This window comes from Moschus berezovskii, chromosome 3, assembly GCF_049115385.1.
Source record: "Moschus berezovskii isolate FMDL1 chromosome 3, NW_MosBer_1.0, whole genome shotgun sequence".
Lineage (NCBI taxonomy): Eukaryota > Metazoa > Chordata > Mammalia > Artiodactyla > Moschidae > Moschus > Moschus berezovskii.
The window spans coordinates 105,045,969-105,065,250 of NC_142462.1; the positions used below are offsets into that span (position 1 = coordinate 105,045,969).

A 19,282-nucleotide genomic window follows, 5' to 3' on the forward strand; every position below is an offset into this window, starting at 1 on the left:
GAATGATAATAAAAGCCAAAATTCTGTGTTTTAATTTGGGAGAAAAATCATCTTTTGAAACGAACAGCTCCATTATCATTATTTGCCAGTCTATTGCAAGTTGGCCTGTTCATTTCTTTGAATCAAATAGTTTCATTGTGTGTGTGTCTGACTCTGCGATGCCATGGAGTGTAGCACACCAGGCCCCTCTGTACATGGAATTAGATAAAAAGAATATCTGATAAGACTATTTATAGCAGGAAAACTATTTTTAGAATCATTGGACCTTTTGGTTTTTTACTTTCTTTTATAAACAGTGCTTTTATAAAGCGTCCTAAGTCACTTTAGTCATGTCCAACACTGTGCAACCCTATGGACTGTGGCCTGCCAGGCTCCTCTGTCCATGGGATTCTCCAGGCAAGAATACTGGAGTGCGTTGCCATTTCTTCCTCCAGAATATCTTCCCAACCCAGGGATCGAACCCAAGTCTCTTATGTCTCCTGCAATGGCAGGCAAGTTCTTTACCACTCGCACCACCTGAGGAGCCTGAAAGAAACAGGAAGCAGGGAAATGAGCACACCCCAATCCTGCTTCCTGAACCCCTACCAGCTGAGGGAGAGAAGGAATCCTGGAGCAGAGCCCTGCCCCTGTAACCTTCCTGAGCCTCATGCCTTTTGGACCCTGCCCCCACCCTCACTGGGGGCATGGCTGTCCAGTGTTTCTCCCACCCTTCCTGCTGCCTAATGCAGGCCATCTACTTGAGCGAGGGCGGGAGATGGTAGGGGAGAGTGGATGGTTAGAGGGGCCTTGGCTGTCTTGGTGCTGGGGTCCACCTCCATGTGGGCCCAGAGCTCCTTGTGCTACTTCCAGCCAAAGCCTTAGTCATAGTTGCCTTTGCTCTTAAACAGCTGCTTGCTGATAGTGGGGTTTGCAGTAGAACTCCCCTGTGCAGAACTGTGTAGCTGCCCAGGCGGAGCTTGGTCTGACAGTGCTTGCAGCAGAAGCTATAGTTTGTTATAATAAGTAATTGGAAATAAAAACCTGAATCCTGTTTGTCTATGAAAATTGATGAACAAGCAAATTTTTAAAATAAATTCTTTAGTTGTTTCTTTTTTCATGCTAATAAATAATTCTTTCCTCAGTATGCATGCCACCCATTTCTTATAGATTCTTATATAGCTTGAGCAATTCTTACATTCCAAATGTAGCAGCAATGAAAATATTTTATATTTTCATGTAATAAATTGAGATTTGAAAATTTTAAAGTATTTATTCAACATCTGATTGCTTAGTCATGCAAAATGAAATGTTCTCTTTTTTTAAGTTCTTTTATTTGAATTTTCAGAGTACATTTTCTATACCCATCAGTTTTCTTTGAAGGAAAGTACTACTGCTGCTTCTAAAGTTCTTAACCCTCTAATATTATTCATTAGAAGAACTATGAATAGAAGCCTGTTTAGGGTTGTTGAATAGTTTGTTCCCTTAAAAAATTTATAAGAGAACAGAGGTCCCCTTATGAGTCAGTTAGACATAGAAAAAGTACATGCACATGATTTGAACCGTCATGTCATTTCAGCAATCATTACTTAGAACTTCATGTTTTTAATGGGCTTCCTATGTGGCTCAGTGGTAAAGAATCCTCCTGCCAGTACAGGAAAAAAAGGAGTTGCAGGTTCAATCCCTGGGTCAGGAAGATTCCCTGGAGAAGGAAATGGCAGCCCACTCCAGTATTCTTGCCTGGAAAATTCCATGAACAGAGGAGCTTGGCAGTTCATGCGGTTGCAAAAAGTTGAATGTGTTGTTTTTACTGCTTTTGCGTTTGTAGTGTTTTCACAATTGGTATCTCATTTGAGCATTACACTGGAAGATAAAAAATCTTGCCTTTTTTGGTTAAGGAAAATGAGACTAGAAGTCAAATGATGTGTCCCAGGGTATATAGCTAGTAAGTGATGGATCCAGTAGCATTTGGTATATGCTTTTGGATATGTGCTTATATTACTTTAAAGTAATAAATAGATGTTGTTTATGAAACATCTAACACTCTGTGAAATAGGTATATTATGCTCACTTTACAGATGAGAAAACTGAAGTTTAGAGGTAGATTAAATGATTAAACCAAGACTGTCCAGTAGGACATAGAGATAGGATACAAACTTAAGTCTTCTTATGAATGTTGAATTATTTTACTCTGTGATAGGTGAAAGTTTTGTTTCCTCAAGTAGATTCAGAAATCCCTGGTGATAGCAACTGTCTTCTGTTTCCTCATATTTCAGAAGCATCAAGCAAACTGCTTGCCTCATTAGAGACATCCTATTTATACTTTTTGAGTTTATTATACAGAGATTTATAGGGATTAATCAGTGGCTGTGTGAACTTAATAAAGGAAAAGTTACATCTTTGTGTTCTCTAAATTCTTAGCATTTCTTCAATTATGAATATAGGCAGTAGCTTACAGTTTTGGCATTAACTGTGACTTGTTTTAGATAGAAGTTATAAATATTTCTCATCACATTGCACTGTGGCAAATATTATATCTTTGAAATTATGGTGATTAGACCTGCCACTAGAATCTTCTTAGCTAATGTGCTAATAAAAAGCATATATATTTCTATATCATAATTTTGTGTCTTATTTTTATAGCTGTATTTCAATACAGTTTGCTTACTCTGAATCCTGTGTACTTTTCATTTTACATTTAAATCTGAGAGGGATTGGGTCACAGTGTTCATTGAATATCCAAGGGGAATCATCAAACAAAAAACCAAAGAGCCCATACTAGAGTGAAGTCTTCAGTAGGACTTAATGTGAAAGTTGAGAGTTGGCCTTAGGAAGAAGCTTAGTTTCAGGTAAGGTTTGTAAGTAAAAAGAAAGTTTAGTAAGGAAGGAGAGTAGTTACTTGGGTGGTTAGATTCAAGAGAGCAAGTTTAAAATTTGGAAGGGAAAACCTCAGTGGGTGATTAGATCAGATGGCTGAAAACATAAAGTTGAATGGGATAAGGTTATTAGTTAAATGGTGATTAGAAAGGTTTGAATCTTGATTCATAGCCAAGATAGTAGTTGTATCAGGAAATAAGGTGATGTGAAGGCAGAAAGAAGTACTGATTTTTTGGAAGGGTTCTGGAGGAGTTCTGGTTTTTGGTAGATGAGATGACTTAGATTTCTATGAATTTTTTGGATTTTTGTAGCCTGAGTGGGTGTCAGAGGTTCAGAGAGAAGCTTTAGCTTTGGCTGGATTCAACCTGCATTCTGGATCCTCAGGAGTCTGGAAGTCTAGGATGAGTACTGTGTCTTGTCAGAGGGAAGTGGGGGAAGAATGTACCCCAATGGTGGCTTTCATGGAGAGCACGTGGAGAGGTAACATCTTAAAAGTATACTATTAAGAAGAAAATTATTATAGTAATAGCAGTTAATAATAATAATATCTAGCATTTATTGAGCACTTACCATGTGCCAGTTACTGTGCTAAGTGTTTTGTGTACCTATTGCATTCATTTGTAAGTAGAGTAGATGCATTCTTTCAGTGAGGTTAATCTTGAATTTTTATAGTTTTCCAAAGTCTTTGTGTGGATCACAACAAACTGTGGAAAATTCTTCAAGAGATGGGAATACCAAACCACCTGTCCTCTTGAAAAATCTGTATGCAGGTCAGGAAGCAACAGTTAGAACTGGATGTGGAACAACAGAATGATTCCATATAGGGAAAGGAGTACGTCAAGCCTGTATATTGTCACCCTGCTTATTTAACTTATATGCAGAGTACATCATGAGGAACGCTGGGCTGGAGGAAGCACAAGCTGGAATCAGGATTGCCGGGAGAGATGTCAGTAACCTCAGATATGCAGATGACATCGCCCTTATGGCACAAAGTTAAGAAGAACTAAAGAGTCTCTTGATGAAAGTGAAAGAGGAAAGTGAAAAAGTTGGCTTAAAGCTCAACATTCAGAAAACTAAGATCATGGCATCCGGTCCCATCATTTCATGGCAAATAGATGGGGAAACAGTGGAAACTGTGACTGACTTTATTTTTTTGAGCTCCAAAATCACTGCAGATGGTGACTGCAGCCATGAAATTAAACGATGCTTACTCTTTGGGAGAAAAGTTATGACCAACCTAGACAGCATATTAAAAAGCAGAGACATTACTTTGCCAACAAAGGTCTGTCTAAGCTATGGTTTTCCTGGTAGTCATGTATGGATGTGAGTTGGACTGTAAAGAAAGCTGAGCACCGAAGATTTGATGCTTTTGAACTGTGGTGTTGGAGAAGACTCTTGAGAGTCCCTTGGACAGCAGGGAGATCCAACCAGTCCATCCGAAAGGAAATCAGTCCTGAATATTCATTGGAAAGAATGATGCTGAAGCTGAAACTCTAGTACTTTGGCCACCTGATGCGAAGAGCTGACTCATTTGAAAAGATCCTGATGCTGGGAAAGATTGAAGGCAGGACGAGAAGGGGACAATAGAGGATGAGATGGTTGGATGGCATCACTGACTCAATGAACATGAGTTTGAGGAAGCTCTAGGAGTTGGTGATGGACAGGGAAGCCTGGCATGCTACAGTTCATGAGGTCGCAAAGAGTCAGACACGACTGAGCAACTAAACTGAACTGAACTGAGTAAGAGTAGATGCACTCTTTCAGCGAGGTTAATCTTGAATTTTTATAGTCTTCCAGAACCTGAGCTTAAAATTATTAGCATCTTCTAAGAGCTGTTTAGTCATCTAGACAAGAGCTTTCCAAATGATACTGCCAAAGCATATTGAATGTATATGTACATATGTACATTGACTCCCCGCCAATCCTAGAATCACTGAATCCTAAAGCCTAGTGTGCTTGTGTACTAAGCATCTTGTCGTTTTCTGTGCATGCCATTTTATGAAAACGTGTGAGAGGCATTGAATCTGATCTTGTCTTTGATTATCCCATTGGAATAACTGATAGTGAATCTTAGGATACAGACTCTTAGCCTTGGGATGTGAGGAGTTTCTAAACAAAATTTTTGTTTTTGAGGTGAGAGCAAAGGCATCTTTTATTACGGAGCGAGGAAGGTGTGCTTGGGGCTCCAGTTCACATTTACATTTCTGATATACACACAGAGTGGGTCTGGTCTGCAGTGTTAGTGTTGCTAATGCCACCAAAAATCATTGGTGTATATTTGAAATGGGAGTATATCATTCTGCTTATCCTGTATATATGCCTTCAGTTTGTTAAAATTTTATTGTACTCTTTATTCATCTAGTATAAGATCTTGTGAGATGATTTCCTAATTGACCTCCCTCTCACAGTTGCTTATAAGGATTTAATAAATGAACATTTTGCTGACTTGAATAGATGTAATAGGAAGCTTTTTTTCCTCCTGATTTTATTGAAATTGGACTTGGAACTTAAGAATGGATTTCAGATCACTAACTAATAAGTTCTAGACTGTGTTCTTGGGGTCTTGGGTTTAGAATGTTGTTTTATTCTGAAATTTATACTGCTTAATGGTTATTGCTGTGATGTAGTAGATACGCTTTTTAAATGGTACTTCTGAAGAAATGCACACCAAAACAGTGATGATAATTCAGTATTTGTTGTTATAAAACTTTTTGAAGTTTGTGTTATTTGCACATATAAACTGAAGGTCATATTAAACATTCTGGGAATCCTGCATATATCCTGATGACTGGTTCCTGTTGCTTTTCTCTGTCTTTTCTCACTCAGCATCCTTTAGATGACAGAAATAGGAAAGCATCTGACCTAGTACATCTTAGCTCTTCATTGAGTCTCATATGCTAGGAAATAGCAGTGGACTTGGAAATTAGTAGACCTGATATTAAATATTGTAGATACTCTGTTTTGATACTTAATCAAAAATTGACAAGTATTAGTTTCTTAGTTACATTACTCAGTCTGAACCATGTTGGTGTGATATTAAAATCCATTGTTCTGTTTTGTACCTTGAACCAGTCTTTCATCCATGTATGGTTTTGTAAAATCATTTATTGGTAATTTAGAAAATGTAATTCACTGAGTTATGCAGATCTTTCAAATGTTGGAACATTTCGTTATATAATATTCTTTAAAAATCACACTTGTTATTATTACCACCAATCTTATCAGAAAAGTATTGGAAAGTAGCTAAGCTCACAGTGCTGAATACTGATTTTCCGAAATTCTAATTTTTCCTCAAAAGCTTGAATTTTGTCCATGGCAACAAACACTGTTATTTGTTGTTTTTGAAATGACAGGTGAATGTCTGGCAGATAATGAAATCTAAATACTAGATGTCAGCTTTTCTTTTAAGGAAAAATAATATCCTACAGAGCTATTTCAATGGCTGTTTCATCTCACAACTTACACAGGTTCTTTTCCTTGAGAATGCCATCATACTTTCATGTGCAGCATAAGTATTTTACGTGTACTTTCCATTGTGCCACACAGAATATTAAAATGATGTGTACTTAATGATAGGAATTTACTAAAATTAATTTTTACACATCATCAGAGACATTTTTTCGTGTTTTAATCATATTATTTTAATTAAAAGGATGAATGCACAATTAAGCATTGCAGTTAAAATTAACATTAAGTTGATAATGCAGTCATGATTTTAGGAGTTTATGTTGAGTTTTTAAGTGTATATTACAGGCAAAACTTGACATTTTATTTTAAAAAATTTATGTGTTTCTAGGAGCTATGAAAGTGAGCATCATTTAAGAAAATTTAGAAAACTTTTCACAAACCAAGAAATAAATTTATATATTTACTTTTTATACTGTTTATTGAAATATACTTGATTTATAAAATTATATGGATTTCAAGTGTACAGTGTAACGGTATAATATTTTATATCTTATGGTACATTTAAAGTTATAAAATGTTGGCTTTATTAGCTATGCTATAAACTATATTGTTGTAGCTTACTTTATGCTATTTTCTTTTTCATGGAAAAGCATTTTATTTTTTTAATAAATTTATTTTTAATTGGAGGATAACTGCCATACAGTATTATGCTGATTTCTGCCATGCATCAGCATGAATCAGCCATGGGTATACATATGTCCCCTGCCTCTTGAACTTCTCTTACACCTCCACCCCATCTCACCCATCTAGGTTGTCAGAGAACACTGGATTTGAGCTCCCTGCATCATACATCAAATTCCCACTGGCTGTCTATTTGCAGAAGACATTCTTAAATGAATTGTCATTTTGTATTTTAACTGCAGGTGTGTGATGGCGAGGAATACAGTTCAGTTCATACTGTATTAAGGCATGAACACTGGAACACTCTCATACTACTACTTTTTATGGCACTACCAAGATGCCAGCAGTTTTATTCAACATTGCCTTTGTACCATGAGTGCAAATGTCAGTACAGTTTAGGAAAAAAAGAAAAGGCTATAAAGCCTCAGTCTTATTACGAAAAGTAGTTTTGACCACATGGGACCTCCTGAAAGGGTTGTGGGGAGCCTGCTGATCACAGGTTAAACACTTCTGTCTGCTGTGTCCTGTCATTCCTGATGTGAAACATTATCTTGATTCTGTGAAATTCCTCTGAATCCTTCAGAGATTTTCGGACACACTCTTGTGCTCCCGTAATGTTACTTATACCAAACTTAAAATTCCTGTATCTTTTAGTATGTTTATTTTCTTATTATTTGTATTATTTCAGATATTTTGTCTTGTTGATATTTTTCAGATCAGCTCGTCTGATGTCAAAAAATAGGATCTATACCATAAGAATTGTGAGATTACATTAAATTTATAATTTAATTTGAGGGGAATCAACATGTTTACAGCCTTTGAGTTTTCCCATCTAGAAACATATTAAGTAAAATATTTATGTTATAAAATTTTATTACCTTGCATATTTTAAAGTTTATTCTGAGATATTTTAAGCTTTTTCTTTTTTTCTTGCATATAAACTTTAAATAAAAGTTTTTCAGTTAAATGTCTTGAATTTTTTAGGTAGATTAGCTAAATCATCTTCAGAAGTGATATTTTTTTTCTTAATTTGCAGGGGTTTTTCCTGACTGCACTGGCTAGGATCTCCCATATAGTGTTGAATAGTAGAGATATTAGGCCTCTTTGTCATGTTCCTGAGTTGAGTGGGGATACTTAATGTTTCTCTGTTAGTTTTTTGTTTTGGTTTGGTTTGTTTGAGGGGGGTGGTGGGTTGAGGTTTTGATACTTAAGAAAAAAATCTAGGTAGCAAAGTTTTCTTCTGCCTCTGTTCCTTATATATTAAGAGTTTGGGTTTGTTTTTTTTTTAAGTAAGTTTTATTAGTTTGCTCTTAGCATCTGTTGAAGTAATCAAATGTGTTTCTCTTTTACTAACTTAACATGATGAATTACATTAATATCACTCTTGTTGAACCAACCTTCCATTCCTTGAACTGATTCATTTTAGTGCAGTGAAAACCTGGTAGAATTAATTTGCTTATTTTAAAAAATAAGTATTATTTAAAATTTTGAATATATACTCAGAGCTGAAATTATCCTTAAATCTTTTCTCTTCTGGTTTTGTTTTGTGGGATATGCCACTGTACTAAGCAATTGAAGTTTGTCTCTTTCTGTGCTCTGATACAGTTTAAATTATAAATAACTTTTATAGTAATTATTTGTTTCTCGTGGCATTGATAAAAACTAACCTGCTAAAATAAATCATCTAGCCCTGGTCTGTTTTTGGGAGGATAAGATAGATGCATGACACTTTGAATATATCCTCATGTTTTTATAATTAAAGCAACCTCATAATGGCATAGATCATATGTTTCATTTTGCTTCTGTGGCCCTAGCACCAGTAGTACAGTGCTGGGCATATAGAAAGTATTCAGAAAATTTGCTGACTACTACGTTTGAATTGTGGTTTTACTTTGCTAGTTTTATTTGAACTATGTTAATTTTTTTCTTTTTCTTTGTTTTTTTCCTCCTCCAAGTTCCACTCTTATCTTGGGGACCCAGCTTTAACTTTAGCATCTGGTATGTTGAACTTAGTGGCATTGATGATCCCGATGTAGTACAACCCTGTCTCAACTGGTATAGTAAGGTAGGACTGTATTTTAAAATCCTGATTCTATGTTTCAGATGCCTGTAATAGAGAATTGTGTCATGCTCTTGTCTTGAGATTAAAATATTGAGAACAGTAATGATAAAAAGATGAATCAGTGTTTATTAAACATTTGCATTTTGCCAGGTTATAACCTTCTTTGTCACTTATTCACTCATTTCTACTCTATGAGATAGGTACAATTATTATCCATATTTTACAGACGATGAAGTAGAGCACAGAGAGGATAAGTATTTTGCCTCAGGACACACAGCTGTCAAGTGCTCAAGGCAGTGCATCAACTCAGGCAGTGTGGTACCAGAATCTGCTATTATATTAATATACCAAATCTGTATTGATAGAAATATTTATATGTAGTTTTCAGTGGAGTAGTTGTGGTTCTGGATTGCTCCTATTATGTATTCCTCCTTTGTGTTCATGTTGAGTAAAATAGCAATGTTTACTTTTCCTTTTAAAGAACTAAAATTTGAGATAGTTTCTATAAATAGTGTGATCTTATTCTTATAGGGAGTATAAAGGTAACATTTAATAATTTTATTCATAGGTCATTTTATGTAATAAATGCAGCCTGAGAAGTGTGAATTTAAATTATTAAGGAATGGGTCTTTGGTTTTTTTGAACACCTTTAATGTGTCATCTTTGTTTCTGAAGTATATCCATTTAACTCTTTTGGCTATGTTTTTGTTGAGGGGAGGACTGTTTCTCATTAGGGGAGTCATAAGCTTTAATCACTGCTTCTTGACTTCTTGGGCTTAACTGTCAACTCATCTTTTAGGTTGGGAAGCAATATAGGTTCTTTCTAAGTTTTTTTTTGTTTTTGTTTTTTTAATAGACTTTCAGTTCTTTTCTCGTCAGTGTAATTGAGGAACTTTTTGTTTGATTAATTTATTGTAGGGATTTGATTATATTCAATTTAAAATAGATGATGGGTTTTTGTTTTTCTATATTTTTAATATATTTTCTGGGATTGCCTGTAATATTCTAAATTATTTCAAGGTAGAGATGATATTCTTAAACATTAAAAATGACAGTTACAGTGTTATACATATAACAGTGCTTAGGAGCCTGGTAGGCTGCAGTCTGTGGGGTCGCTAAGGGTCGGACACGACTGAGCGACTTCACTTTCACTTTCCACTTTTACACATTGGAGAAGGAAATGGCAACCCACTCCAGTGTTCTTGCCTGGAGAATCCCAGGGAAAGGGGAGCCTGGTGGGCTTCCGTAAATGGGATCACACAGAGTCGGACACGACTGAAGTGACTTAGCAGCAGCAGCAGCAGCAGCAGATACTTACAGTCTTATAAATTCTGTTGGTTCTTTTTTTTTTAAGAATTAATGAGTAGGGTTTTCTGATACCAGAAAAAATTTTCTCTTTAGCCTCTGATATGTACATGTGTTTTCTTTAATATATTCACAAATCGCTGATACTATGAGAAATTGCAAATTGCACCTTCCCCCCACCAACATTGTGGACAGATTATATTTGAGAACTTAAAATTTTTTGGTCATTGTTTTGTCAAGTTCTCTGTATTATTGTAAACCTCTAGAAATTAAAGTCAGCATGATAACAAGGTATTACTGTTTGATATGGTTCCAGATAGTTAGGTAAATCTTTATTTAGAGGCCAAGCATATGAAACTATTAATGTGAAATTAGTTTGGATATAGAATTATTCTTTTGTTAATTGATGAGGGAAAACCTTGCTGTAGTGTTTAAGAAAAAGTGTTTTGGTAACCTGTCATTAATAAAATATCAAAAACTATAAACCGATTAGTGTTTTGAGTCTTGTCAATTTTCCTGCCTTATTAAACAGTAATGCTTACAAGTAAATTATATTTTTATTTGGTTATTATGCATTGGTTCCATGTCAGTTTGTTGTGTTCTTATTTAGGAAATTTGTGGAAGTCTTATAACTTATTCTTTTTTAAAATAATTATTTATTTTTGATTGATGATTGGTTTACAATATTGGTTTGATTTCTATCATACATCAACATGAATTACCATAGGTATACATATGTCCCCCCCACTCTTGAATCTCCCTTTTCCCTCTTTCCCATTCCCACCCCTCTAAGTGATTACAGAGCCCCAGTTTGAGTTCCCTGAGTCCTACAGCAAATTCCCATTGGCTGTCTCTTTACACATGTTAGTATATATGCATCCACGCTGCTCTCTCCGTTTATTTCATCCTCTCCCTCTTCTCCCCTACCCTTGTCCATAAGGCTGGTCCCTATGTCAAAGCTTATACTTGAAGTTAAATTTTCTTTTAAATTCTATATGTGATCTTGTTTATTGGCATTCATCTGTTTAGGGAAGAGACTTAGTAAATTAAATATTTCTTTTTGGATTGTAATTAATTGAGATTTTTTACTTTATACCTATTTAATCGAGTTAGCTCAGGGTTAGAAAAAAATTATGAAACTTGAATAGTTTCTTCCTGATGATTTTGAATCATAAAAGCTGTTTGTGAATTTGAAATACATGAACATTTGATAATATTTGTCATTCAACTAGTAACTTATTACTAAGAACAAAGAGCATGTATTTAATGGCTTCTGTGCTTTCAGTACCAACATTGTTGTCCGATTAGTAAAAACCTTGGAAGCTATTATTTTTACCATCTTAAGTAAACTTTGATAAATATTTTTTCTGGTTCTTTTCTTGAAAGTTCAGAATTAGGCCTGGTTTCATCTTTTGGTATCTTTTATCTTCATGAAATAATATGCCAGTATATATATCTCTGTATATCTTCATCTCTTTAATATCTTTCTGCTATATACTTTGTGACTTTTGGCAAGTTATTACACTTGACTAGGCTTCAGCTTTGCCATTTAATAGTGGAATTAGTACTGATACTAATGAGTAGGGTTAGCACAATGCTAAGTTATGCTTAGTATGTTTAGTTAATGTTTAAAATGCTCACTTTAGGTTAGTAATTGTCACTTATTATTTCCTAAAGTAATAACTAACCAGATCTCTTTTTTTCATACCTACTCTTGTGTTCCAGTAGTACCGTGAACAGGAAGCTATTCGTCTTTGCCTAAAACACTTTAGACAGCATAACTATACAGAAGCCTTTGAATCACTGCAAAAGAAAACCAAGATTGCCCTGGAACATCCAATGTTAACAGATCTGCATGATAAATTGGTATTGAAGGGTGATTTTGATGCTTGTGAAGAATTGATTGAAAAAGCTGTAAATGGTATGTCATAAACATGTAACTTAGATTGGTTATTAGGATGATTTTTAAGTATATACAAGAAACAGGGTTTTGTTTTGTTTTGTTTTTTTAAAGAATATAAGTTTATGTCAGTTCTTAGTTTTCTTTTCTTCTTTCCTTTCTCCTCCCCCATGGTTTTACTCTAAAGATTTAGCTCCTTGAGTTAGGGACTTCTTTTCTGTAAGACAGGTCCATAACGTGATAGTGAAACTTGAAAAATAAGCAAGTAACATACTTGAACTCACGTATCTAAGTTGTCATCTTAGAAAACCATTTACTTACAGATGCTAACATTGACTAGCACAGAGCGACTTAGAAAAATTATTTTAACGTTACCTTCAGTACCAATGACCTATTCCTTTAAATATTTTTGTTGATAACAAGTTGTCATTTTTTTAGTAGTGTAATTTGGGGCTTCCCTGGTGGCTCAGATGGTTAAGAATCTGCCTGCCAGCACAGGAGACCCAGGTTCAGTCTCTGGGTCAGGAAGATATCCTGGAGGAGGAAATGGAAACCCTCTCCAGTATTCTTGCCTGGAGAATTCCACGTACAGAGGAGCCTGGCAGACTACAGTCCATGGGGTCGCAAAGAGTTGGACACCACTGAACGACTGATATACACACACACACAATTTGGGGGTGGGGAGTGCTTGGTTAAGCCAAAAAAATTTATTAGTATACAGTTAATAATGATATAGTTGATAATGAAGAGATTTGTATTGGAAACATTGTCTGTGTGATGTGAATGCTACATAATTGCTAATTTTCTTGGGTAGCCTGTGATATGACTCTGAAAGAAATGTGAATGTTAGAACATAATATTGTTGCAGAAAGGAGAACCCCTTCCACGGCCTGAGAGTGGGCTCTTGTCTAACACTGGAAAATGAACTATCCCAGGAGATACATGTGCTGACAGAGCAAGAGACTTTATTGGGAATGGGCGCCCAGGCAGAGAGCAGTAGGATAAGGGAACCCAGGAGAACTGCTCTGCCACGTGGCTTGCAGTCTCAGGTTTTATTGTGATGGGATTAGTTTCTGGGTTGTCTCTGGTCAATCATTTTGACTCAGAGTCCTTCCTGGGGCACACGCATTGCTCAGACAAGATAGATGCCAGCGAGGATTCTGGGAGATGGTGGGACACATGGTCTCCTTTTGACCTTTCCCGAACTCTTCTGGGAAAGAGTGATAGGTAGCTTGTTAATTCCATGTTCTTCACTAGGACCTCCTGTCGTAAAATAACTCATGCAGATGGTTACTGTGGTGCCTGACCAGGGTGTGTGTTTCCCTGAGGATATAATCTCCCAAGGTAATTGTTTTGGAGGATGATGCCAATTAAATATTTAAGGTCTTGTGTTTTGTTATTTAAGGAACTCTGTTCTTATTGTATCGGAGAAGGCAATGGCAAGCCACTCCAGTACTCTTGCCTAAAAAATCCCATGGATGGAGGAGCCTGGTGGGCTGCAGTCCGTGGGGTCGCTACAGTTCGGACACGACTGAGCGACTTCACTTTCACTTTTCACTTTCACACATTGGAGAAGGAAATGGCAACCCACTCCAGTGTTCTTGCCTGGAGAATCCCAGGGATGGGGGAGCCTGGTGGGCTTCCGTCTGTGGGGTCACACAGAGTCGGACACGACTGAAGTGACTTAGCAGCAGCAGTTCTTATTGTATAGAGTAGCATGCTTTTAAAAAATTTAACTGTCATAGTAACAGAGTACAGAGTAGATGCTTGTGTTATAATAAAAAATAAGTATTTGGTCTTTTCTGTTTCCTGGCACACAACTCCTAAAACCCTTGGGATCTGCAGAGTGATAAGTGTCTTTTGTATGTTGAGATGACTGATGCTGAAGTCCCTGGGTAACTTCAGATCTCCATAAAAATCAAACCACGTGATTCAGCCCCATCCCTGACCTCTGGGGAGAGAAGCAGAGTCAAAGATGGTGTTCAGTCACCTAAAACCATGTTTTAATCAGTCATGCCCACCTAATGGTATGTCCCCAAAAGCCCAGAACAGTGAGGTTCAGATTACTTCAGTTTGATGAACACATTGAGGTGGTGCTAGCGAGCATGGCATGAAAGGTATGGAAGGTACACAAACACACACTTCCAGTCACACATGCACAAAGCTAGACACACACACACACAGACACACACACCCCACCCTCATACCTTGCCCTACATTTTTCTTCCATTTGGCTGTTTCAGATTTGGATCCTTTATAATAAACCAGTGATAGTAACTAAAGTGCTTTCCTAAATTATGTGATTACTCTAGACTCATTGACTCTGAAGGATGCTGTGGGAAACCCCAGTTTACAGCTTGTAGGTCACAAGTACCAGTGGCATGGAATTTACGATTGGAATTTGAAGTGAGGATAGTCTTGTCAGACTGAGTCCTTTAACTTACGAGATCTGACACTAACTCCAGGTAGATACTGTCAGAATTGAGTTGAATCTCTGTTGGATACCAAGTTGGAGTCAGAGAATTGGAGAAATTGTTGGTATAAGGAGAAAACCCACAAATTTGGAGTCAGAAGCACTTTGAGTGAAAAAGCTTAATGCTTTGTATAAAACTTGTGAAATGTATAGAAATCCTATTCCTTTAACAGAAACAAAGAATAATAAGCTTTCTTGGTGCTCTTTTCATGTATTTTAATCTTATCACTATCTTTCATTATTATTAGGCACTCACTTATCACATTTGTTGTTCTTGTTCAGTCGCACAGTTGTGTCTGACTCTTTGCAACCCCATGGACCGCAGCACGCCAGGCTTCCCTGTCCATCACCAGCTCCCAGAGCTTGCTCAAACTCATGTGCATTGAGTTGGTGATGCCATCCAACCATCTCATCCTCTGTCGTCCCCTTCTTCTGCCTTCAGTCTTTCCCAGCATCAGGGTCTTTTCCAGTGCGTCAGCTCTTCACATCAGTTGGCCAGAGTATTGGAGCTTCAGCTTCAGCATCAGTCCTTCCAATGACTATTCAGGACTGATTTCCTTTAGGATTGGTTGAATATTTTACAGTTAGAGAAACAGAACCAGTGCCTTCTTGAGTTGATCAATTTAAAGTTAAAGCAAATTCCTCCCAGCTCCACTGTGTAATAATAAACCTGCCTCTCAACCTTATGCATTGTTACTGTTTATCTAGTTGATGATGATACTTTCAAATAAATGATTACTGTGTTTAAATAGAATATACTTTGGAGTATATACAAATGGAACATATGTAATAATGTCTTATAATCAAAATGCCACTAATGAAAGTATATACGTGTATGTGTATGTATATATACCATTTCTGAGAATGAGTTTATGTTTTTTTAACTTTATAGATGAAGACACAAGTAACTTTATGTTCTAAATCTTTTTATGGCATTTAATATTTTGTTAAGGTAAACAGCAGACCCACCAGCAATTTTATGTAATTAGCTAAAAACAGGTTTTAGAACTGCCTGTTTAGCAATAGACTCATTTAAGAGAAGTTGTTAAAATCATGTGTAACTCTGCTATTGCAGATAGTTAACTTTTCCTTCTGACTCTTGGAAGGAACCAAGTTTAGGGAAATTGGTAGTAACTATGCTTGAGACTTAGTTGAGCTATTTCAGTTGAGAATTCCAGTTGAACTATTTCAAATCCTGAAAGATGATGCTGTGAAAGTGCTGCACTCAATATGCCAGCAAATTTGGAAAACTCAGCAGTGGCCACAGGACTGGAAAAGGTCAGTCTTCATTCCAATCCCAAAGAAAGGCAATGCCAAAGACTGCTCAAACTACTGTACAATTGCACTCATCTCACACGCTAGTAAAGTCATGCTCAAAATTCTCCAAGCTGGGCTTCAGCAATATGTGAACCGTGAACTTCCAGATGTTCAAGCTGGTTTTAGAAAAGGCAGAGGAACCAGAGATCAAATTGCCAACATCCACTGGATCATGGAAAAAGCAAGAGAGTTCCAGAAAAACATCTATTTCTGCTTCATTGACTATGCCAAAGCCTTTGACTGTGTCGATCACAATAAACTGTGGAACATTCTGAAAGAGATGGGAATACCAGACCACCTGACTTGCCTCTTGAGAAACCTGTATACAGGTCAGGAAGCAACAGTTAGAACTGGACATGGAACAACAGACTGGTTCCATATAGGAAAAGGAGTACGTCAAAGCTGTATATTGTCACCCTGCTTATTTAACTTATATGCAGAGTACATCATGAGGAACGCTGGGCTGGTAGAAGCACAAGCTGGAATCAAGATTGCTGGGAGAAATATCAATAACCTCAGATATGCAGATGACACCACCCTTATGGCAGAAAGTGAAGAGGAACTAAAAAGCCTCTTGATGAAAGTGAAAGAGGAGAGTGAAAAAGTTGGCTTGAAGCTCAACATTCAGAAAACAAAGATCATGGCATCTGGTCCCATCACTTCATGGGAAACAGATGGAAAAACAGTGGAAACAGTGTCAGACTTTATTTTTGGGGTCTCCAAAATCACTGTAGATGCTGATTGCAGCCATGAAATTAAAAGACGCTTACGTCTTGGAAGGAAAGTTATGACCAACCTAGACAGCATATTAAAAAGCAGAGACATTACATTGCCAGCAGAGGTCCATCTAGTCAAGGCTATGGTTTTTCCAGTGGCCATGTATGGATGTGAGAGTTGGACTGTGAAGAAAGCTGATCTCCGAAGAATTGATGCTTTTGAATGTGGTGCTGGGGAAGACTCTTGAGAGTCCCTTGGACTGCAAGGAGATCCAACCAGTCCATTCTCAAGGAGATCAGTCCTGGGTGTTCACTGGAAGGACTGATGCTAAAGCTGAAACTCCAATACTTTGGCCACTTCATGCGACGAGTTGACTCACTGGAAAAGACTCTGATGCTGGGAGGGATTGAGGGCAGGAGGAGAAGGGGACGACCAAGAATGAGATGGCTGGATGGCATCACCGACTCGATGGACATGAGTTTGAGTGAACTCCGGGAGTTGGTGATGGACAGGGAGGCCTGGCGTGCTGTGATTCATGGGGTCGCAAAGAGTCGGACACAACTGAGCGACTGAACTGAACTGACTGATGCTTGAGACTTAAAGCCAAGTCATACTTTTTTTACTCTTCACTGGCCTGGAACAGTGTTTAGTTAATAAACATTCCTTCCAGGGTTATTCAGTTTGTTGCTGACTTCACTGATGTTGATTTGTTGGACAAATAAGGAAGTAAACACTGCAAAGTTTTTTGGCTTGTGCTCCATTAAAAACATAGTAGAGAAGGGTAAGAAGTTCCTGCCTGATCATAAGAAAGTCTAGGGAATCCAAAGCATTTTTCAGACTTCTTATGGTGGAGGAAATAAAAACTACTTTTAGTGTATTTGATGTATTAGTATGCTGTTCTTCAAGTATAGTCTGTATTTTAGGAAAATGTTGGGCTATATTTATTTCTTTAATAGACTTCCTATTTGTCCAGAAACTTCCCTTTTTGTTGTTCAGTCGCTCAGTTGTGTCCAACTCTTTGCCACACAATGGACTGCAGCATGCCAGGCTTCCCTGTCCTTCACAACTCCTGGAACTTGCTTAAACTCATGTCCATTGAGTTGGTGATGCCATCCAATAATCTTGTCCTCTGTTGTCCCCTTCTCTTCCTGCCTTCAGTTTTTCCCAGCATCAGGATCTTTTCCTGTGAGTTTGCTCTTTGCATCAGGTGGCCAAGGTATTGGAGCTTCAGCTTCAGCATCAGTCCTTCTAATGACTATTCAGGACAGATTTCCTTTATGCCTATATAAATATGGAAAGGGTAGTATCTACATTTTATGGTTTCATGACATACCTAATTAGACTAATACCTATTAGACTAATTCACATAAAATGTTTAGGATTTAACCTTTTCTTCCTGTTTTCTGAATAAATGTAAGATGTGAATTATTTCTTTCTCAGATGCTTGGTTGAATTTACCATTGAACTATCCGTGCTTGAGATTTACTTGCAGGAATAGTTTTAGGTTACCAATTCAATTTCTTTAAACTTTATAGGACTATTCAGAGTCGTTTGGTTGGTTGATTGAAGTTTAATAAGATCACCTAAAATTTCAAACTTACTAGCGTGAAACTGTACCTAATACCCCCCATTATCTGTTTAATGTTTGTAGGATTTCTTAAAATGTGTTAATATTTATTATTTATTAATTATTTCTCCCTCTCCAATTCATTACTTTTACCATAAGTTTATCTTTTGAGAGAACCAACTTCTGATTTGTTGATTCTTTATGTTAACCTTTATGTCCTTGACTTATACTCTGTTTAATACTGTCTTCTTTTTTTCTTTGAGATTAATATGCTTTTTATAATTTACTGAGATGGATACTTAGCTATTTAATTTTCAGATTTTGTTATTTTCCTGTATATACATTTAAGGACATAAATTTCCCTCTTCTTATTTTTTAATTGTGCTATGGATTGTTTTTTTATCCAGTTCATTAATTTCATTAGGAAATGATACTGCTCTTTTGTGAGTCATAGTTATGTAAGAAATATAGTTTTTAATTTCCAAATACACAAAGGTTTTCTGGCTCTTTTCCTTGTTACTGCTATCTAACTAAATGCATAGTGGTCAAAGTACATATTCTGTACATTCCAATTCTTCAGAATTTGAGGAGACTTACCGTATTGCCTACTTTGTTCAATTTTTATAAACATATTATGTGCACTTGGACAAAATCCAATTCTATAGTTGTTGTTGCAGTGTTTTATCTAAGTCCAGTTAGTCTATCATGTTGTGTAAGTCTGCTTTCCTAGTAAGGTTTTCTGTCTGATTCTCTCAATTACTAAGAAAAATGTGTTAACACTTCCAACTATGACTATGGAATTTTCTCTTCATATAATTGTCAGCTTTTGCTTGGTGTATTTTGAAGGTATATTTCTAGATGCACACAAATTTTAAGTTTTTTAATTTTGGATGAAAGCTTTTATATTAAGTGTATTTTATCTCTAGTGATGTCTTACATTAATATAACTGCCTTTATTTGGTTAGTGTTTACATAGCATATCTATCTCCATGTTTTAAT

At 36.6% G+C, this 19,282-nt stretch overlaps 1 protein-coding gene across 7 annotated transcripts in view; it reads left to right on the forward strand.

Annotated features, from left to right (window-relative positions):
- MKLN1 (muskelin 1) overlaps positions 1-19,282 on the forward strand; it is a 378,299-nt gene that overhangs the window by 263,902 nt on the left and 95,115 nt on the right. For 6 of the 7 annotated variants that reach the window (XM_055421278.2, XM_055421281.2, XM_088834669.1 and 3 more), the window contains 2 exons: positions 8,898-9,007; positions 12,038-12,230. In XM_055421278.2, coding sequence (XP_055277253.1) covers positions 8,898-9,007; positions 12,038-12,230 — 303 coding nt within the window. Of the gene's footprint in view, positions 1-8,897; positions 9,008-12,034; positions 12,231-19,282 lie in introns of those variants that run through there. The other variant, XM_088834670.1, reaches the window with a different exon arrangement.